At 43.3% G+C, this 20,184-nt stretch overlaps 1 protein-coding gene across 1 annotated transcript in view; it reads right to left on the bottom strand.

Moving 5' to 3' along the window:
* Nucleotides 1-448: 448 nt before the first annotated feature.
* MUC19 (mucin 19, oligomeric) overlaps nucleotides 449-20,184 on the bottom strand; it is an 83,063-nt gene continuing 63,327 nt past the window's right edge. Inside the window, exons 21-27 of the mRNA XM_067468480.1 lie at nucleotides 16,118-16,256; nucleotides 12,651-12,755; nucleotides 10,049-10,240; nucleotides 9,223-9,462; nucleotides 7,350-7,506; nucleotides 4,436-4,561; nucleotides 449-594 (exon numbers count right to left, since the gene is read on the bottom strand). Coding sequence (XP_067324581.1) covers nucleotides 449-594; nucleotides 4,436-4,561; nucleotides 7,350-7,506; nucleotides 9,223-9,462; nucleotides 10,049-10,240; nucleotides 12,651-12,755; nucleotides 16,118-16,256 — 1,105 coding nt within the window. The remainder of the gene's footprint in view (nucleotides 595-4,435; nucleotides 4,562-7,349; nucleotides 7,507-9,222; nucleotides 9,463-10,048; nucleotides 10,241-12,650; nucleotides 12,756-16,117; nucleotides 16,257-20,184) is intronic.

Here is a 20,184-nt window from a genome sequence, read left to right as displayed (position 1 = left end):
TTTCGGGGGGGGGGGGGGCTGAATTTTTTTCAGGGGGGGTTTCGGGGGGGGGGCTGAGTCTGAGTGAAAGAGGGTCTAGCCTAGCAAACCTTTTGTATCATTACCCCAATACCCCCATGCACTACAAATAAGATATGTGATGTGTATAGGAATTCAAATTATGTTTTTTTCAAATTATAATCCAGCCCTCCAACAGTTTGAGGGACTGTAACCCGGCGCTCTGTTTAAAAGTTTGAGGACCCCTATATTAAACTGTTGACCAGTCTGTCTTCCAACACAAACAAAATGTAGTTGTTTATTAATTATTTCTGGTACACTGGCCACATATACAAAAAAGAATCCCAAATCAAGGTATTATGGGGGGATATATTAAGACTATGAAAAAAAATCTGGAATAAATGGAAAGTGTTATAAGCAACGTGGTGAGAAATCTTTAGAAACTTGCAACTTACCATAGTCTGCCACATTCATCATAAATGAATTCTCCAGGTGACACTACTTCATTGTGATAGCATGTGCAGTCTGACAAATGGACACATTTCATGGTGTTTTCATCTAAATAAGGTGCGTGTTCTGGACACTTTGCATAACAACCTGTGTTTCAAAAGGATCAAATGTTGACTTGTATAGCCAGTCAGAACAAAATCACTAGCTATTGCCATGAAAATTTGCATGACATACATCATTATGCACTCCTCCAGATAGGATTAATGTGTTGCAATATAATAATAACAACAACAACAACAACAACAACAACAACAACAACAACAACAACACTTTATTTATATTCCACTCTATCTCCCTGAGGGTGAGAGTGAATTACAACATACACAGATAGGCAAACATTACAGTGGAATAACAATGACATGCAAATACACAGAACAAAGGTAAAGGCTTCTCCTTTCATTTCCAGATTTTGGAGGGGTGCTCAACTCTGGTCATGGGGAGGTGCTCTTGTTCCATCTCCAAGCCGAGGAGTCTGTTATCCGTAGACTCCTCCTGGTCATGTTGCCGGCATGGCTGCATGGGAGCCTTTATTACCTTCCCGCCAAAGCGGTAGCTCGCCATGCCTCCAAAGAAGCATCAGTGTGAAAATGGGTTGCCGTGAGTTTTTTGGGCTGTATGGCCTTGTTCCAGAAGCATTTTCTCTTGACGTTTTGTCTGCATCTGTGGCATTCATCCTCAGAAATTTGTTCAGAGGTCTGTCGGAAATGAGGCAAGTGGAATGTATGTGTGTGTGTGTGTGTGTGTATCTGTGAAATGTCCAGGGTGGGGGGAAAACCCTTGTCTGTTTGAAGCAAGTATGACTGTTGCCATTAGCAAGCTTGACTAGCATGAGTAGCCTGACAGCTGCAAAGTCAATCAGTGAAGGTATTTGCATAGAGGTACCCTGGCTTTTGCTTGCCTAGAGGCATCCTTTGTCTGGGAGGTGTTAATTGGCACTTGATTGTTTGCTGTCTGGAGTTCCCCTGCTTCTGAGTGGTGCTCTTTATTTGCTGTCTTGATTTTGGTGTTTTTTTTTAATGTTGGCAACTAGATTTTGATTGTTTGCATGGTTTCCTCCTTTCTGTTGGAATTGTTCACATGCTTGTGGATTTCAATGCCATCTCTGTGTAATCTGACATGATGGTTGCTAGAGTGGTCCAACATTTCTGTTTTCTCAAATAATATGCTATGTCCAGGTTGGTTCATGAAGTGCTCTGCTATAGCTGATTTCTCTAGTTCAATTAGTCTGCAGTGTCTTTCATGTTCTTGGATTTCTTCGTGGTCCCTACATAAACTTGTCCACAGCTGCATAGTATACAGTAGACTTGCTTCAACATTAATACTTGCTTCAAATAGACAAGTCTTTTCTCCTACTCTAAACATTTAACACACACACACACACATCCCATTTGTCTCATTTCCAACACACCTCTGAACAACCCTCTGAGGATGCTTGCCATAGATGCAGGCAAAATGTTAGAAGAGAATGCTACTGAAATATGGCCATACAGCCCAAAAAGCTCACAGCAACCCAGTTCCACACTGATGCTTCTTTGGAGGCATGGCAAGGAATGAAAATGGCAGGTCGCTTTGGTTGGGCTGCTCCTCCACCATAGATCTTGCATCTTATCTTGCTCTCAGAGAAAGCAACTTTGCAAGTGGAGCTCTCCTAGAAAAGATGTTTGGCAGAGAAGGCAGTGTTTTGGTGACTTTGAGAAAAAGATCCTATTTATTTTGCCTTTCTAACAGTGAGGGAGGCCCTGGTGGCGCAGTGAGTAAAACCCCTGTGCCGGCAGGACTGAAGACCGACAGGTTGCAGGTTCAAATCCGGGGAGTGGCGGATGAGCTCCCTCTATCAGCTCCAGCTCCTCATGCGAGGACATGAGAGAAGCCTCCCACAAGGATGATAAAAACAAATCATCTGGGCGTCCCCTGGGCAACGTGCTTGTAGACGGCCAATTCTCTCACACCAGAAGCGACTTGCAGTTTCTCAAGTCGCGCCTGACACGACAAAAATAAAAGTGAGTGTCACAATCTATCCCATCAACCATTGGTTTCATTCATAGCTGTGCTCGGCTGTGGAGTGAATGACAGCAGGGCCGTAGCCAGAAAAATTTTTCGGGAGGGATTTAAATTTTGGGGGGGGGGGGGTTGAAAATTTCGCAGGGGGGGTTTGAAACCTGCCTCCTAGCTCATGCTGAAGCAAAGAGCACAGCAGGGGGCAGAGCAGCCTTCAATAGCCTGCAGCTCCGCCCTTGTCAACCACCTCCACCAAGTCTGGCCTCCTTAATGAGAGCATTCAACATCCCCCCCCCCCAACTTGGTTGCTTCAGTACTGTTCTGTCGCGTGCTGGGCCTTTAAATAATTGTCTTTAGAACAGGATGTGCAACCTTTGCCCAGCGGGAAGCCAGGAGGCCTAAAGAGAAGTTCTCAGAGGTTTCCACCACAAACAGTCTTTAGATAACTTGAGAAGTACAACAAAGTCTTTTATTAATGAACAATCAAACAGAAACTTCTCTTGTCTTCAGTAAAGTTAAGCAAATAATTCCAAGCTTTTAGGCAACTGGTGAATTCCTAATCTTGCCCACGAAGGACAGGCAACTGTCTTCAATAACTTCTTCTTTACTTTAAAGGAAAATCCCCTTTTTAACTTCTCCCAGGCTGACTGTAATCTAACCCTTACTGATGTGGGCTCTGCTACCAGGTCGAACTGCCTCTCGAACGCCGAGTGGACCTATCAGCAAGGCAGTAGATGTTCTCCAGCTGGAGTTCTTTGGTCTTTAGGGCTGTTTTCCTGGAAATTCTTTGGAGACTCTTAAGACCTTTCTCCCCCGGAAGGTCTTAAGGGTTGAAGCTTTTGTACAGGGGAAGCTTGCACACATCCTATACATAAGCTTACCTTGCTGAGACTAACTAAAAATGGCTCCCTTCCCTTCCCAATTGCCCTGAGCAAGGGGCGGGACCAAAACTTAACGATGATGGACAGGTGACTTGCCCTATGACTGCAACCAAAGAAGCCACCTTTCTGCAGAGTCCCTGAAACCTAGGACTGCAAGCAAACATTTAATACAAAGCAAATAAAGTTGGAGCTCCTGGTACAGCTGTACCAGAACAACTACATCGGTTATTGCTGCAAGTAATGACAGTGTGAATAAATTGCTAATATTTGCTTGAGATAGTGCTTGCAGTTCTGGAGACTCTTGATTTTTTGCATCTCATAGACTTAGCATGGGGATTTGGTTAACCAGTTAAATTTATGAGTAATCCAGGTTTTTTTAAAAAAATCTGAAACATTTTGGGGGGGGGTTGAACCCCTAACCCCCCCCCCCCTCGCTACGGGCCTGAATGACAGCCCCAAGGAGGAAGTGTGTACGTCAGGGTGAGGTGGGGGTAGTCCCAACATGAATTTGGGCAAGGGGAACGTGTAACCATTCGCACTGTACAAAAAATCGTAAGAGGGTAAAAAGTCATAAGAGATGAGTTAAAACTCTTGACCTGTATTATGAAGATGGCTCAGTGCTGCCTCAACCTCATACAAAAGAACAAAAACATTCAGTTTTCATGAGAAAGTAGGTAAATGAAAAACTAACTAAATTTTCAAAACCCCTTAATAGATCCAACATGGACCCTTATGATTTTTCAAAACACTTTAGAATGCAAATAGGGATTGCACGCATTTCGTTAAGACGAATAAAGCAGTATTTTTAGTTGTGCGCACCCCTAGTAACCATTAATATAATGTTAATGTGATGTATTACAAGAACATATGTTCCTAATAGTGGGTGATCCAGGGAAGTTTTAGGACAGACTACTATGGATTGCAATTGGATTATCTTCCTGATATACACAACTCAAAGAATCCCACTTCACCATACCCAGGTGAACAAAGCTGCTATCAAAACATTAGAAGAACAACCATTTGGCACTTGAAAGAGCTGTGCACCTTACCTTCCAAGACAGATGGAAGAGTCCAGTTACCTGCATTTTGCTTACAGGTTTTGGTTGCCATGCTTCCACAGGGCCTATAATGCCAGCTACACTCCCCGGGTGCATTGTAGTAATCACAGAAGACAGCTAAAATATAAATTCATGCCAGGTTACTGACATTCTGCATCATCATCATTATTAAAGTCTTTGATCAGTGTTTATCACCACAAGATATTTAACAAATATGATCATTATGTAGGTCAATAGATTGGTTCTTGATACTTGTACAGGCAGTCCTCAAGTTACAAACCTTGACTTACAAACAACTCATAGTTAAGAACAGGGGTGAGACAACAGGAAGTGAGAGAAATCTACCTCTTGGAAGGAAAATTCACTCCTGGAAGAGTTATCATGGGGGAAAAGTGTCTCCACTGAAGATTTATCACTAATTCTTGTTCCCACAACAAGCCATTTTTTCAAAATCCAATGATCACAGGGACAGAAAACGAGGTGAAATAGTCTGAACAGGGACTCAGATGGCAAAAAAAAACACCACCACGGTGTTAATCCTTCCCTATGCTATGCAAAGCATATGTGTGTGTATGTGTGTGTACACATACACACACACGCACACACAGGCCCATAGCCAAGATTTCGTTTCGGGGTGTGTGTGATTTTTTTTCAGGGAGGGGTTGGGGGGGCTGATTCTGAGTGAAAGAGGGTCTAGCCTAGCAAACCTTTTGTATCATTACCCCAATACCCCCATGCATATGGGATATATTGAGTATGGTGATCAGATCATGATAGGAATAAACATAACAGTTTAAGTAATGCACCAGTAAGGCCTTTTCGCAAACCACCATGAGAATTTGGGGGGGGGGGGGGGCTGAAGCCCCCCGAGCCCCCCCCCCCCGGCTACATGCCTGCGTACACACACTTTTTTGGTTAAATGAACTTGCCAGCGTATCTGTCCGAACATATCTCCTTCTATGTCCCACCTCGGAGTTTAAGATCTTCTGGGGTGGCCCTGCTCTCGGCCCCGCCTCTATCACAAGTGAGGTTGATGGGGACGAGGGTAGGGCCTTCTCAGTGGTGGCCCCTCGCCTGTGGAATTCACTCCCCGGGGAAATTAGGTCATCAACATCCCTCCTCTCCTTCAGAAGGAGGCTGAAAACATGGATATGGGTCCAGGCTTTTGGGTAATCTTGCAGACTGACAAGGTAATGACGACTAGAATTTGGAAAGGACTATGGTAATGCTGAATGGACTTACGGATTTTAGAACTCGTTGAACGTTGGCCACTAGATTGGCTTTTTAGTTGTTATTGTATTAATTGAATGTTTAAATTATTGTGGTTATTGCTGTCATGTATTTTATCTGATGAATTGTTGGCATCAAATTGTGCCGGTTGTAAGCCGCCCTGAGTCCCCCCTTGGGGGTTGAGAAGGGCGGGGTAGAAGTGCCCGAAATAAATAAATAAATAAATTAAATTAAAATGCGCATTAGATTCACATCTCAGTGTAATCTTAGTGCTGCGCCAAAGCCAAATGAGCAGCTGCTATAAGAGCATCTGGAGATCCTATTTGAGGGACATCATCTCCAATTTAATTGCCATGGCTCAATGCTATGCAATGCTGACATTTGTGGTTTGGTGGCAGAGAAGGCTCAAGGCCTTGTACAGACCCCATAACTCCATAGCATCAAAGCAAGACAATAAAAGTGTATGCATTCTACAGCATAGATGCACTCCAAAGTTTTTTTTCTATTACTGGAAGCCTTGGTATACTTTTTTAAAGAAAGCATTACATTCACCAGGAAATGCTTTTTGGGGGGGTTGTTGTAGGTCTTCTTCGGGCTATATGGCCATGTTCTAGAGGCATTCTCTCCTGACATTTCGCCTGCATCTATGGCAAACATTCTCAGAGGTAGTGAGGTCTGCTTGCCATAGATGCAGGCGAAACGTCAGGAGAGAATGCCTTTAGAACATGGCCATATAGCCTGAAAAAACCTACAACAACTCAGTGATCCCGGCTATGAAAGCCTTCGACAATACATTGCTTTTTTTCCCCTTTGGTTTCAGGATTTTGAAAAATGAGGTTTGCATTAGATTCAGTGGTGCATTAGACTCAAGTAAATATGAGCATATATATGTGTGTGTGTGCATGTATGTGTATGTATGTCTCTTTCTATTTCTCTCTGTGTGTGTGTGTATGGCTGGAGTTACACTTCAAAAATATTCCTGTTCCGACTTACATACACAACAAACTTAAGAACAAACCTATGGAACCTATCTTGTTTGTAACTTGGGGACTGCCTGTATATCAACGATCAAAATAGTTACTGCTTATATACACATACTAAATACAGAGTTAAGATTTTTTGCTATTGTGCATATAATAGTAGAACATGTGCATGTTTTCAAAGAGAATTTTGCAGCTGAATATCCTTAATATTTTAACATATTATATGTAGTCTTCACATTAGAGTGGAATATGTCCTACATTATGGAGGATTACAGATTAGGTTTGTCTCAGATCAACACAAGGCTCTCGATCTGTTCAGTTTATTTTAATTAATATTTCACAGTATATTTCAGGAGAAGCTGCATGGTGTAGTGATTTGAACGTTACACTAGGAATCTGGAGACCAGGGTTTGAATCAGCAATGAAAACACACTGGGTGATTTCGGACAAGTCATATTCTCTCAGTGGAAAGCAATGGCAAATCTTGGGGGGGGGGGGGGGGCTCCCCATAATAGGTCCACCTTTTCTAATTGTCTGCTATTTTGCTAAGTGAATTATTATTAATAGTTTTAGTTTTTATATTTCCCCCCGAAAGGACTAACACTCTGTAAAATACTAATTCCCAACATACCTTATGGCTGCCATCTATTGGAAACTACTCGAAGGGACAGAACAAGAAATATTTCACTTACGGCAAAGTTCTGGAGTACGCCAAGATATACAGACGCCGACTGCTGAACATGCCTCTGCATACATTGACACAGCAGTACAAAACCCGTGATATTTTCCTTCCATGGTGCACACACAAGATTCCTCAATGCAAGCCTTGTGATATGGAGTGGGGTCAACCTAAAAAAAATGGGATGAACAATTACTACTGAGGAGCATTTGAAGGTATAGTGGAGTTAGTCTAGATCAGTAAGCAAAGGAATCTTGTAGCATTTTTTACCTTAACTGAGAGAAAGAAGTTAGTATATGCTTTTGTAGACTTGAGTCTACTTATGGTGCATCTGATGAAAAAGATTGAAGTCTACAACAGTTGATGCTACTAACTTTTTTCTCTCAGTAGTTTAAAAGGTACTAGCCATTCCCTGCCACGCGTTGCTGTGGCCCACTCTGATGGTCATGGGGTTTCTATCTGGGAGGTTTGGCCCAATTCTATAGTTGGTGTTGTTAAGAATGCTCTGCAATTGTAGGTTAACTACAAATCCCGGCAACTACAACTCCCAAATGTTGAGATTCTATTTCCCCCAAACTCCACCAGTGTTCACATTTGGGCATATTGAGTTTTCTTGTAGAGTTTGGTCCAGATCCATCATTGTTTTAGTCCACAGTGATCTCTGGATGTAGGTGAACTACAACTCCCAAACCAAAGGACACTGCCCACCAAACCCTTCCAGTGTTTTCTGTTGGTCATGGGAAAACTGTGTGCCAAGTTTGGTTCAATTCCATCGTTGGTGAGGTTCAGAATGCTCTTTGATTGTAGGTGAACTATAAATCCCAACAACTACAATTCCCAAATGACAAAACCATAATTTTTGAGTGATGGTCATTCCTTGTGTTGTGAGACGTTTTGTTGCCAAATTTGGTGTGATTTCGTTCATTGGTTCTTTGGTTTTTAGGGTACTCATTACGCACAGAACATTTATATATATATAGATTTCAAGCTCCCTTCCCTTACTATGGAGCATGTTAGTATAAGACTTGGCTGTCATCATTTGATTAAGGCTATGTATGAACTAGCCACTCACATACGCAGCCTTACAAGCCATAGTAGTCTTACAATAATGATGATGATAATGATGATGATGTTGATGATTTGAAACACAACAAGATGAGTCCACAGCCGACAAGATAACTCTGCTAGCTGTTGTATTAGATCACACGTCGGATACTTCCCAAGTGTCTAGGACTGTGTGATGTATCAGCAAATACTTACTTAGGCGATCCCTCGTTGTCCAAGTAGGATAATCTTCCAGGGTGGGTCCGTAGGTAACTATGGAGCCCTATTCTTGATCTGCATCGGCTCCCGCAGTGAGGGCATTGGTTTCCAGGTGGAAAGCAGTCCCGGTCGGGGTTGGCTTGATGCGCCTTCCTCTTGGCACGTTTCTCTCTTTCGCCCTCCATTCGTGCCTCTTCAAATTCTGCAGCACTGCTGGTCACAGCTGACCTCCAGCTGGCACGCTCACAGGCCAGGGCTTCCCAGTTCTCGGTGTCTATGCCATAGTTTTTAAGGTTGGCTTTGAGCATGTCTTTAAATCTCTTTTCATGCCCACCAACATTTTTGAGTGATGGTTGCTCCTTGGGTTAGTAGGTGTCTTGTGGCCAAATTTGGTGTCAATTCACCCAGTGGTTTTTGAGTTATGCTAATCCCACAAACAAACATTACATTTTTATTTATATAGATTAGCTTACCTCTTATGATTAACAAATGCTACATTTAATTAATAATGCCATCAAATTAATTTAATTGGATCCTATCACCACTCTCATACCATTCCTATCACCATTCGCATTGCTAAGGCCAGGATCCATTTCCCATCACTTACATCCTGAAAGGCTTACCTTGTTGTGGCACACCCTGAAATGTTGGTCCATGATGATTTCACATTTCCTTACAGCCCAGTCTTTGCAGTATGCATTTGCATCACATGGAAAAATTTCGGAAACTGTGTCAGAACACGTGGGGCTTGTTTTCCAGCTGTTGCCAAACTCCACCGGTCCGGCTGCCAGTGAACCTACTCTGGTAGTAAATTCATCCAGAATCTTTCCATTGTGATTTCCACAAAGGCCACATGTTTGTTTCTGCAATGAACAGAGAATGATGTTGTGAGATGGCATCCAAGCTTGTTCTAAAGTAACTTTTGTCATTATAGACCCATCCAGAGAAGGCCAGTGTGGTGTAGTGGTTAAAGCATTGGACCACTGGTTGACTTTGGGTATGTCACATTCTCTAAGTAAGGCAAAGGAAAACCCAGAATTGTGCCCAGAATTGTGTCCAATTCTGGGCACCGCAATTCAAGAGAGATATTGACAAGCTGGAATGTGTCCAGAGGAGGGCGACTAAAATGATCAAGGGTCTGGAGAACAAGCCCTATGAGGAGTGGCTTAAGGAGCTGGGCATGTTTAGCCTGAAGAAGAGAAGGCGTGTCGCAGGACCCTTCCCTCCTCACATAGGAAGGTTCCTGTCTTGTGCTGGCTCCAATGGAGCAAGCACACTATAGCGCTGCTTCGGGAGCTTGAGTAGAAACTGGGGGGGGGGGGCGGGGTTCATCTGTGTGATCAGTTTGTAAGTGAAAATGCACAGTTCCTGCACATAACACAGAGAACATGGTGCGAAATGATATTTATCACGCACATACGCACACACATCGGTTCACAATGTTCTTACATTCCAGTCGGAATCCATGATAATCGAAACTCTTGTGTTTTTGTCCCAAATCAAAGTTATTCCATGGATGAATCTGATGATCAAATACAATCCAACAGTGTGGACAGTGTAGGGCTCCTTGTCTGTACATTTAGTACTTCCAGCATCTTTGGTAAACATGAATTTTCCATCTTCTAGAACAAGGGTGCCACCCTGAAATTGTATTTTTGAAAGAAAAAATGGGTTTTATAAAGATACGTGCATTCAAATCACTCTCTATAAAAGTCAACCCCCCCCCCCTCTCTCTCCCAGGAAGGCTCCAACGTCCAAAGAAACAAGTGAACCCCACTGGTTATGGATCTTGACTAAACTTGACAATCATTCCCATAATTATCAAACAGAAGATACTGGCAGAGTTTTAGGGAATTGACAGAATGGGAGTTGTAGTTCACCCACATCTAGCAAGACATGCGTATTTCTAATGGGACCATTCATGTCATCCAAAACCAATGTCTATTTCTAATAAATAGTATTACAAAATACCTAACCCAGGTAACACCAGGTATCTAAGCTAGTAAATAATAAAAAATGGAATGATGTGCAAAAAATATATAGTATGAGATGCTTCTGCTCAATAGTCCAGTCCATCATCCATGACTTCTTCCAGGATACCTCATTCTATTCTCCTTTTTTAAAGCATGGGTTTACTTATTTTTATTAATATTTATTTTTTTCACAAATAATAGGGAAAGGGGGGGGGCAGGATTATTCATGCTATTGTTAGTAATTTAATAGATCAGTTTAATAGATTTTAACAAATTTAATAAATTCTCAAGAGAAAGGAAGGTGGAGAGGAAAGCAAGTAAAAACTTTTTTTAAAATTATCTTGTCTTACCTCCAGTTTTTCATCTCTATAACCCTAACATTAATTGTTAAAACTAATAAATTTTTGGAGAGTCAGTGTTTCTTCTGTATAAAATAAAGCTCTTATTGTCCTTTAAACCTGATGAATGTACCTTCTTATGATAGATCAGGGGTCCTCAAACTACGGCCCGCGGGCCACTTCCAGCCCGCCAAGGGCACTTATCTGGACCACGGAGGAGGAGCACCCCCCCACACACACACACAGTGCCCCTCCCTTGGCTGGCTCACGCTATCCGTCAGGCCCGATGGGCAGCGTGAGCCAGCCAAGGGCAGCTGCTCTGCGTGGCCTACTCACGCGTAAAGCACCTAGTGAGGTGCTTTACGCGCGAGTAGGCCACATGATGCTGCTCCTCCCTTGGCAGGCTCATGCTATCCATCAGGCGCGATGGGCAGCGTGAGCCAGCTAAGGGCAGCTGCTCCGCGTGGCCTACTCGCATGTAAAGCACCTCGCGAGGTGTTTTACGCACAGGTAGGCTGCACGGTGCTGTTCCTCCCTTGGCAGGTTCACACTATCCGTCAGACCCGATAGGCAGTGTGAGCAAGCCAAGGGCAGCTGCTCCGACTGGCCTACTCGCACGTAAAGCACCTCGCAAGGTGCTTTACGCACGAGTAGGCCACACGGAGCAGCTGCCCTTGGCTGGCTCATGCTGCCCATCAGGCCTGATGGATAGCGTGAGCCAGCCAAGGGAGGCTGCCCTAGCGCTCCATGCAGTCATGCCGGCCACATGACCTTGGAGGTGTCTACAGACAACGCCGGCTCTTCGATTTAGAAATGCAAATGAGCACCACACCCCAGAGTCAGAAACGACTGGACTTCATGTCAGAGGAAAACCTTTAACTAGGAAAATTGTGGAAGATCCAGGGTGGGAGAAAGAACTCTTGTCTGTTGGAGGTAGGTATGAATGTTTCAATTGGCCACCTTGATTACCCTTTCATAGCCTGACAGTTTTTAGGGAGAATCCTTTGTTGAGAGGTGATTAGCTGGCCCTGATTGTTTCTTGTCTGGAGTTCCCCTGTGTTTGAGTGTTGTTCTTTATTTACAGTTATAATTTTAAAGTTTTTTTTAATACTGGTAGCCAGATTTTGTTCAGACTAGTAATAGATTTCCCATTCTCTGCTCCTGGAATTACTGCCTAAAGAGGGCTAGAAAGAACCCCCTCTAGGGGCCCTTCCACACAGCAAAATAAGATATGTGCAATGTGCATAGGAATTTTTTAATTGATTTTTTTTTAAAAAAAACCTATTGTCCGACCCTCCAACGGTCTGAAGGACAGTGAACTGGCCCCCGGTTTAAAAAGTTTGAGGACCCCTGTGATAGATCTTTGTTTCCAGTTGGTTATCTTCTTCCTTTTCTTATTGAATATTCTTCTTGGTTGTTCTTTTAGTTTATTTTTTTATTGCCCAACTGTTCTTAGAAATCTTATTACTTAAATTAAAATAACATTCTTCTTGTTCTTGTATTACCAAACATTTTTTTCTATTCTTCTTATACTCAGTTTTCTTTTCCTCCCACATAGGAATCAGTTAGGATTCTGGGACCATGGAGAGAGATTTTTCCTTCTATATATTTGTTCGTCTGCAAACCTTGTGATTTTCCCAGGCCTGCTGATATTTTCTCCTTAGTGAGGTTGACATTTTTTTCTGGGTGCATAAAAAAACATTGGAAATAGAGGAGCAACACATGAAAGAGGAATCCTACCTCTACAACCACGGTGATTTTTCTTGAGCATGTAATTCCATTTTCACAGCATGGGATACTTTCCGTTAAGACTCTGAAAGACCCATCTTCTTTACCACAGAAGTCCTACAAATTATGCATTGGAACAGGTTTTTGAATTGAAACACACACGCTTAGCCCAGAATCAATAGCAAAGAAGTATCACCACACACTACGTAGCATGACACCTACTAATTCCAGCTGATGAAACAAGTCAAACAGGGAGCTGTCCAAACTGGCCCCAAATACTACTGCTGTAGGGCTCTTCCATACAGCCATATAACCCAGAATGTGCTGTCGCACGCTGGGCCTGTCCATAAAACTGAAGACAGGACATAAATTCTGTGTGCCCAACGGGACGCCGGGGCTGCCTCAGATTAAAGGCCTTTGGATTTCCTTAAACAGAGTCTTTAGATTGCGTAAAGGTTCAACAAAGTTCTTTATTATTGAAATCAAACAGGTACTTCAAGGCTTTCTTAATAGTCTATTGGCTCTCTCAATCTTGTCCACAGGGGACAGGCACTATCTTCATAACTGTATTTTAACTAAAGGGGAAATCCTTAACCTCTTATCTGGGCAGTCTGTCTTTGCCTCTGTTGGCGTGGAGCCCCTACACCCAGTACCAACTGCTTCTGGCTGCCGTGAGTGGCCCTTACCAAACAGAGTCCTTTGTAGACTTCCAGGGGAAAAGAAGGTGTTCAGGTTTCAGTGATGGCTGGCTGAAGCACTGTAGGACTGGATTCCCTCAGCAAAGGAGCTGTAAGGCTGTAAAATCCTCAGCAAAAGAGCTGTGCTGAGACTGTATCTCTCTGGCCAAGCTATGGGCTGTATCTCCGCAGCCAAGCTTTATATCTCCTTGGCCAAGCTGTAAAAGATGAAGCTTTCTACAGGAGCTCCTGGTTTTATGTCCTGTATGAAAGACTTCTCTGTGTGGACTGACCCAAAATGGCTCCTATTCCCTCCAAAACCCAAAAGGGGGGTGGGACTAGGGAACCTAATGATAATTGACAGGTCATAGATCCAATAAATGCAAATTAAGGAAAGCCATCTAACTACAAAGGCATAGAACTTTAAAATACATGCAGTAATCAACAAATAGCAAGATAAGCTGGAGCTCCTGGTGCGGCTGTACCGGAAGACAGAATATCAAGGCAGGAATATCCCACAATATCTGCTTTAAACTGTGTTAACTTTCTTTACTGCATTTATACATACTTACTTAGGCGATCCCTCATAGTCCGAGGATGATGGTCCTCCAAGTGTAGTGTCCTGGGGGTGGGTCCGTAGGTGACTGTAGAGCCCTATTCTTGATCTGCATCTTCTCCCGCAGTGAGGGCATTGGTTTCCAGACAGAAGGCGGTCCCGGTCGGGATTGGCTTGACACACCTTCCTTTGGCACGTTTCTCTCTTTCACCCTCCATTTGTGCCTCTTCAAATTCTACAGCACTGCTGGTCACAGCTCACCTCCAATTGGAGCGCTCAAGGGCCAGGGCTTCCCAGTTCTCAGTGTCTATGCCAGAGTTTTAAGGTTGGCTTTGATCCCATTTTTAAATCAATTTTCCTGTCCACCAACATTCCGTTTTCCATTCGGAATAGAGAAACTGCTTTGGGAGACAGTGCTCAGGCATCCGGACAATATGGCCAGTCCAGCGGAGCTGATGGCAGAGGACCATTGCTTCAATGCTGGTGGTCTTTGCTTCTTCCAGCACGCTGACATTTGTCCACTTGTCTTCCCAAGAGATTTGCAGGATTTTCCAGAGGCAGCGCTGATGGAATCGTTCCAGGAGTTGCATGTGATGTCTGTAGACTGTCCACGTCTCGCAGGCATATAGCAGGGTTGGCAGGACAATAGCTTTATAAACAAGCACCTTGGTATCCCTGCAGATGTCCCAGTCCTCAAACACAATGTGCTTCATTTGGAAAAATGCTGCACTCACTGAGCTCAGGTGGTGTTGAATTTCAGTGTCAATGTTGACTTTTGTGGAGAGGTGGCTGCCAAGGTAGCGGAAATGGTCAACATTTTCTAATGTTACACCATTAAGTTTCTGGCATTTGAGAGGGATTAGCTGATGACCGCTGGAAGAGCACTTTGGTTTTCTCGATGTTTAATGACAGGCTGAGTTTCTTGTATGCTTCTGCGAAGGTGTTTATAGAGTGGTCTGTAGGTCTTCTTCTGAATGCGCACAGACGACGTTGTCATCAGCATACTGGAGTTCTATAACAGATATTGTTGTAACCTTGGTTTTGGCTTTCAGTCTGCTGAAGTTAAATAGCTTGCCATCTGTCCGATAGATTATTTCCACTCTGGTGGGAAGCTTCCCATTAACAAGGTGCAGTATCATAGCAATGAAGATGGAGAATAAAGTTGGGGCAATAACACTGTATTTATAACCTGTCCTTCTCAACCGTGTAGGGGACTCAAGGCGGATTACATATATAGGCAACAATTAGATGCCAAAAAACACACATAATAAAAACATAAACATTAAACAATCATTAAAATGTTTTAAAACCTTAAAACCATTATTTAAAATCGAAGTCCACACTGAGTCCACACTGCCATATATTCCAGTTCAAAGCAGATAATGTGGGATATATTCAGCTGGGTGGAAGGGGCCATGGTTTTTGCACAAAGAAGCATGGCAAATTTTGTCTTAGAATTAATGCAGATATAAATTTTATTTTAATATCACAGTTTTCATTAGACCACAGATTCCCTCAATTTACAATATACAGAAGGTCTGTATAGGGGGAGACCCTGCTCTTGGTCCTGCCACCTGGCAGGGATGAGAAACAGGGCCTTTTCAGTGATTGCCCCTTGGCTATGGAACTCCCTATCTAAGCAGAAGGGTTTTAAAGGATAATGTAGGGAGAGCAACCCAACGGGTAGTTAATGTGCTTCTGAGGACATTTTGCAGGGAATTGATCAAAGCAGGGCATTGTTTCCTTTATTCAGGGAAGGCACACTGGAACAGCCATGTTTTCAGGCTCCTCCTAAAGACTGCCAATGTGGGTGGCTTGTCTGATATCCTTGGGGAGTGAGTTCCAGAGTCAGGGGGCCACCATAGAGAAGGCCCTCTCCCTCGTCCCCACCAATCGTGCCTGTGAAGGGGGCGGGAGCAAGAGCAGGGCCTCTCCAGATGATCGAAGAGATCGCATGAGTTTGTAAACAGAAATGCGGTCACACAGGTTGGTGGGTCCCAAACCGTTCAGGGCTTTGTACGTAAGAACCTGCACCTTGAATTGGGACCGGAAAATGAACGGCAACCAATGCAACTCCTTAAACAGGGGGGTAGATCGCTCCCTGTAAGTCGCTCCAGTTTCGAATGAAATATCTTTCCCTTCAAATTCCCATTGTTTTGCTTTCTTTAAATTGTACTACAACTCTGAGTTGGGAAAGCAACAACTTATAAATACCTAGCATGAAGGAGAAAGTTAAATGTGCTTACCTCAGCAAGCACATACTGGCAAAGTCCATCGTAACTGTACCACTTTCCATCAAATGTTTGGATCTGACCATCCCCATAGATATGGCAAGAACTCTGGCATTTATTTGTCGCACACTTCCAAGTTCCTTGTACACATGTACTGAGATAAAAAAAAGGATAGTTTGTTTACAACAATCTCAAAATCAGGTATATTTTTAAGGTAAGAGTTTTTAAGGTAATCTACACACATGCTGATCATTACACTGTTTATTGTTGGGCCTCACCCGGTGTTTGAGCCTGATTCTGTGACTGTGTTTCCTTCTCCAAATGTTTCTGATGTTTCTGGTTCTGATTTGGTTAGTTAGTCTGATGTGATCAATGAGAATGAGGTGCAAAATGGAGACACTTTGGACAATAAGGTTACTGCAGACACTGATCGAGAGGGTTCAGGGGAAAGGCCAAATTCCCATGAGAAAGTTTCTGCCAGAGCAAGGGAAGAAAGTTTACTCCCTTCTCCAAGCTCAAGGTTGCAAGATAGCTTGACACCTGGTAGAGTTAATGAGGAGATAGAGAAGACCAGTCGCCGTCTGGAAATTAGCCAGAACCGTCGAGAGGCCCAATGTTTACGCAGATCAGAAAGAATTCAGCAGTTAAGACCAAAAACGGGGGGGGGGGGGGGGGGGAGTAGGAACCAGTTTTTGGGACTTATAGTGGGCCCTTAGAGAATCTTCTTCAGATCAGGCATCATTTGGAATCAAGCTCAAGTCTCATGGAAATTCCTGTTTCAAGTGGTCTTGTCTCAAAGGTTATATCTTGCTTTTCAAGTAGATTAGCAGTGGCTAGTCTGTTCATGGTTTCCTATGGAAAGCCCCCGGTGGCGCAGTGGGTTAAACCCCTGTGCCGGCAGGACTGAAGACCGACAGGTCGCAGGTTCGAATCCGGGGAGAGGTGGATGAGCTCCCTCTATCAGCTCCAGCTCTTCATGCGGGGACATGATCATCCAGGCATCCCCCGGGCAACGTCCTTGCAGACGGCCAATTCTCTCACACCAGAAGCGACTTGCTCCTGACACGACAAATAAATAAATATGGAAAGCTTTTGGATATTCACCGCATTGGATTATTTGTGCAAGCTTTTTGGACATTGCTATTATTCCTATGTTTGGACACTGCTTATCTTGCTGCTTTATTTGGTTTCTTGGGCTTGGACCTCTACCTATTTTATAATCATCTCTTTTATTGTCTCCAGTTATTCTTCAATAAAAAGGACTCTTCCTTCATTCAAGGTGTGGTGTGTTAATGATTAGAGGGCGCTGTTCCTGCTCTAGGGTACAACATTTATTAACATAAGATACAGTCTTGACTTCAAGGTAACTCTGGAAAGCACTATCTGGACCCATCTACACTGCAGTTAATAAAGTTCGGAGCTAGCTTCAAACTATGATGGCCAGACAACAAATTTCTACAAAAGCACACAGAAGAAAGCTCTTAATGCACATTCATGCTCTCTGGTTTGTGTAATCACCATTCAAGCTTCAAACTGGTTCCAAAATTTCCTATGTAATCATCTGCACAGTGAAACCACTTACTTCAATACTGGTTTGAAACTGCATCGAATGTTCAGTATAGGATCTGGTCACTTACTGCTTTACATAGTGCCTGAATTCCTGCCTCACAAGCTGAAATGCGTGACCTAGGACCTCATCACATGAGATTTGGATGGAGCCAGCAGGATGGATCCTGCTAGAGCCCATCACATGACACAGGGCTACTTCTGGCGGGGCTTCATCCTGGATGTGTCCTAGGACAGAGCCCTGAGAACACAGGAAGCTTTCTGTCTTCTCCTTCGGTAAGCTGGGGTAAGGGGGGGGGGGGGGGAGGCAGTGATAGTTTCCTCCATGGGATGGGGAAGGAGGTGATGCAGGTTGTGGGGTGATGTCTTTCCCCACTGCCACATAAATGCCCCCACTTTCCTTCAACATGAGGACCTCTATGTGATGAGAACCTTTATCATGATGGAGCTACACCATTGATAAAATTGCTCACTTGTGTGAAAGAACTATGTGATACACAATGAGGAAGCACACTAGGTGAAATGGGGGCTTCCATCTCATAATGGGGCATCATAAAAAGTGGATACGTTTTTCCAGCTGGGTGCAGAGCATCCATGGCTTTCTATTGCACTTCATTCTGGATTATTAATTCTCTGTGCTGATCAATTCACTCTGCTTGCCTATTACTGTGCTGTCATTGTGCAAGGCCAGAGTGTCCCACAGTGTTGCACTGTTGCTTATCACACTGATGGTGCAATGTCAACACTGCTTGCTCCACTTGTTAATGATCCCAGTGGCACAGCTATAATAGGGGATTGTGCATCTAGCATGCCACAAATCCATTTTTTTGTAGAGTGCAATTATCCTGATGGGCTTGTGAGTGCGCATCTCTTCAACATTGCACAATGTGTGAGCCATGGTTCCATCCTGGCATTTATACAGTAGTTTGCTGATCTCCTTAGAATTTTCTAGTTTACTCCCCTAAATTTCAGCACTAGAGGGTTTCTGACAGAGTTTACTAAATGACAAATCAATGCATTCTACAGGATGGAGCCATGGTAGTTAAAGTAGTAACAAACTCCTGCAATTATTTAGTGTGGATACACTCTGCATGAAAGTTTAGAGAAGACAATGATGTTGGGGAAAATGGAAGGAAAAAAGGAAGAAGGGCTGATCAAGGGCAAGATGGATGGATGGCATCCTTGAAAGGACTGGCTTGACCTTGAAGGAGCTGGGGGTGGTGATGGCCAACAGGAAACTCTGGCGTGGGCTGGTCCATGAGGTCACGAAGAGTTGGAAGCGACTGAACAAATGAACAACAAAACACTCTGCATGTTTAATCTAGATATTTCCCCCCATGTTTTGTGGGAGAGCTGCTTCTCTTCTGTTAACAGTTGGGGAGGAATCTAATATTATATGTAAATAGACAATACAGAGTCAGATATATCACTGCTGGTTTGTGCCATCAAGTAATTTCCAATTTATGGACAGCCTATCACAAAATTTGTTCATCTTTCTATTGCCTTCCTCCAAGGTGGAGACTCATTCAGGGCCACCCATGGGTTTCTATTGCACAGTATACGAGGGGTATTTTTTAAGTAAGGTCCGTTTTGTTGTAGACACTAGTAGTTTGCGCGCATACCACAACGAGCGCGTGCGTCGTGTACCGGCATGCCTCGGGAACAACTGTGCTCAGTTTCCGCTCTGTAGCTAACCTGTACGGTTCTGTTCTGTGCTTTAAAAATGTTTAAGACTATCAACTCACCCGCCGCATGTGAGGTTCGCTCAGTGATACGGTTTTTGTCAGCAAGGAACCTGCCTGCTGCAGAAATTCATCAACAGATGTGTGAAGTGTACGGTGATACTGTTATGAGTGAAAGCAAAGTGTGTAAGTGGGTACGACAATTCAAAGATGGCCGTGACAACGTCCATGATGAGGACCGCTCCGGTTGCCCTTCTTTGATTACAGTGAACTCTTGGTTATCGGAGCAGGTTTTTATGACGAGGGCATTTTAAAATGGGTTCAGAGGTATGATAAGTGTTTGAACAAACTTGGCAACTATGTCGAAAAATAGAGTGAAGTATGTACTTTCTGAAAATAAATTTACTTTTTTGAAATAAACTTTCGTTGTGTACTTATGTTCAAACGGACCTTACTTAAAAAATACCCCTCGTATATTTGAACGCTGGTCTTCCATCTCTCTAGCTGCCTATTCTAGTCCAAAATTCAAAGCACTATATTATACTGGATTTCAGATAGACAGATGGGCGGTGGGTATGGATTTAGATGTAGATATGAACAAGACTTCAATTGGACGGTCTATTATTAAATAACAGAAGCATCAGCAATAAAAATAGGTACGTAGCTAGCAAAGAAAATAACCTATAAAGAATATTAAATCTTTGAATGTTAATGGATAGCAGAAGAAAGCAATTTAAGCAAAAATTGGCCTACACAAGGAATGGAGAATAACAGATCTGTAGAAGAGAAAACAAGAGAGGAACAGATTAAATTAAATAGGCACATGTATTTAGC

The sequence above is a fragment of the Anolis sagrei genome, chromosome 5 (genome assembly GCF_037176765.1).
Source record: "Anolis sagrei isolate rAnoSag1 chromosome 5, rAnoSag1.mat, whole genome shotgun sequence".
Lineage (NCBI taxonomy): Eukaryota > Metazoa > Chordata > Lepidosauria > Squamata > Dactyloidae > Anolis > Anolis sagrei.
Note: the sequence above shows the minus strand (reverse complement) of the source record. Positions and strands in the feature narration are given on the sequence as shown.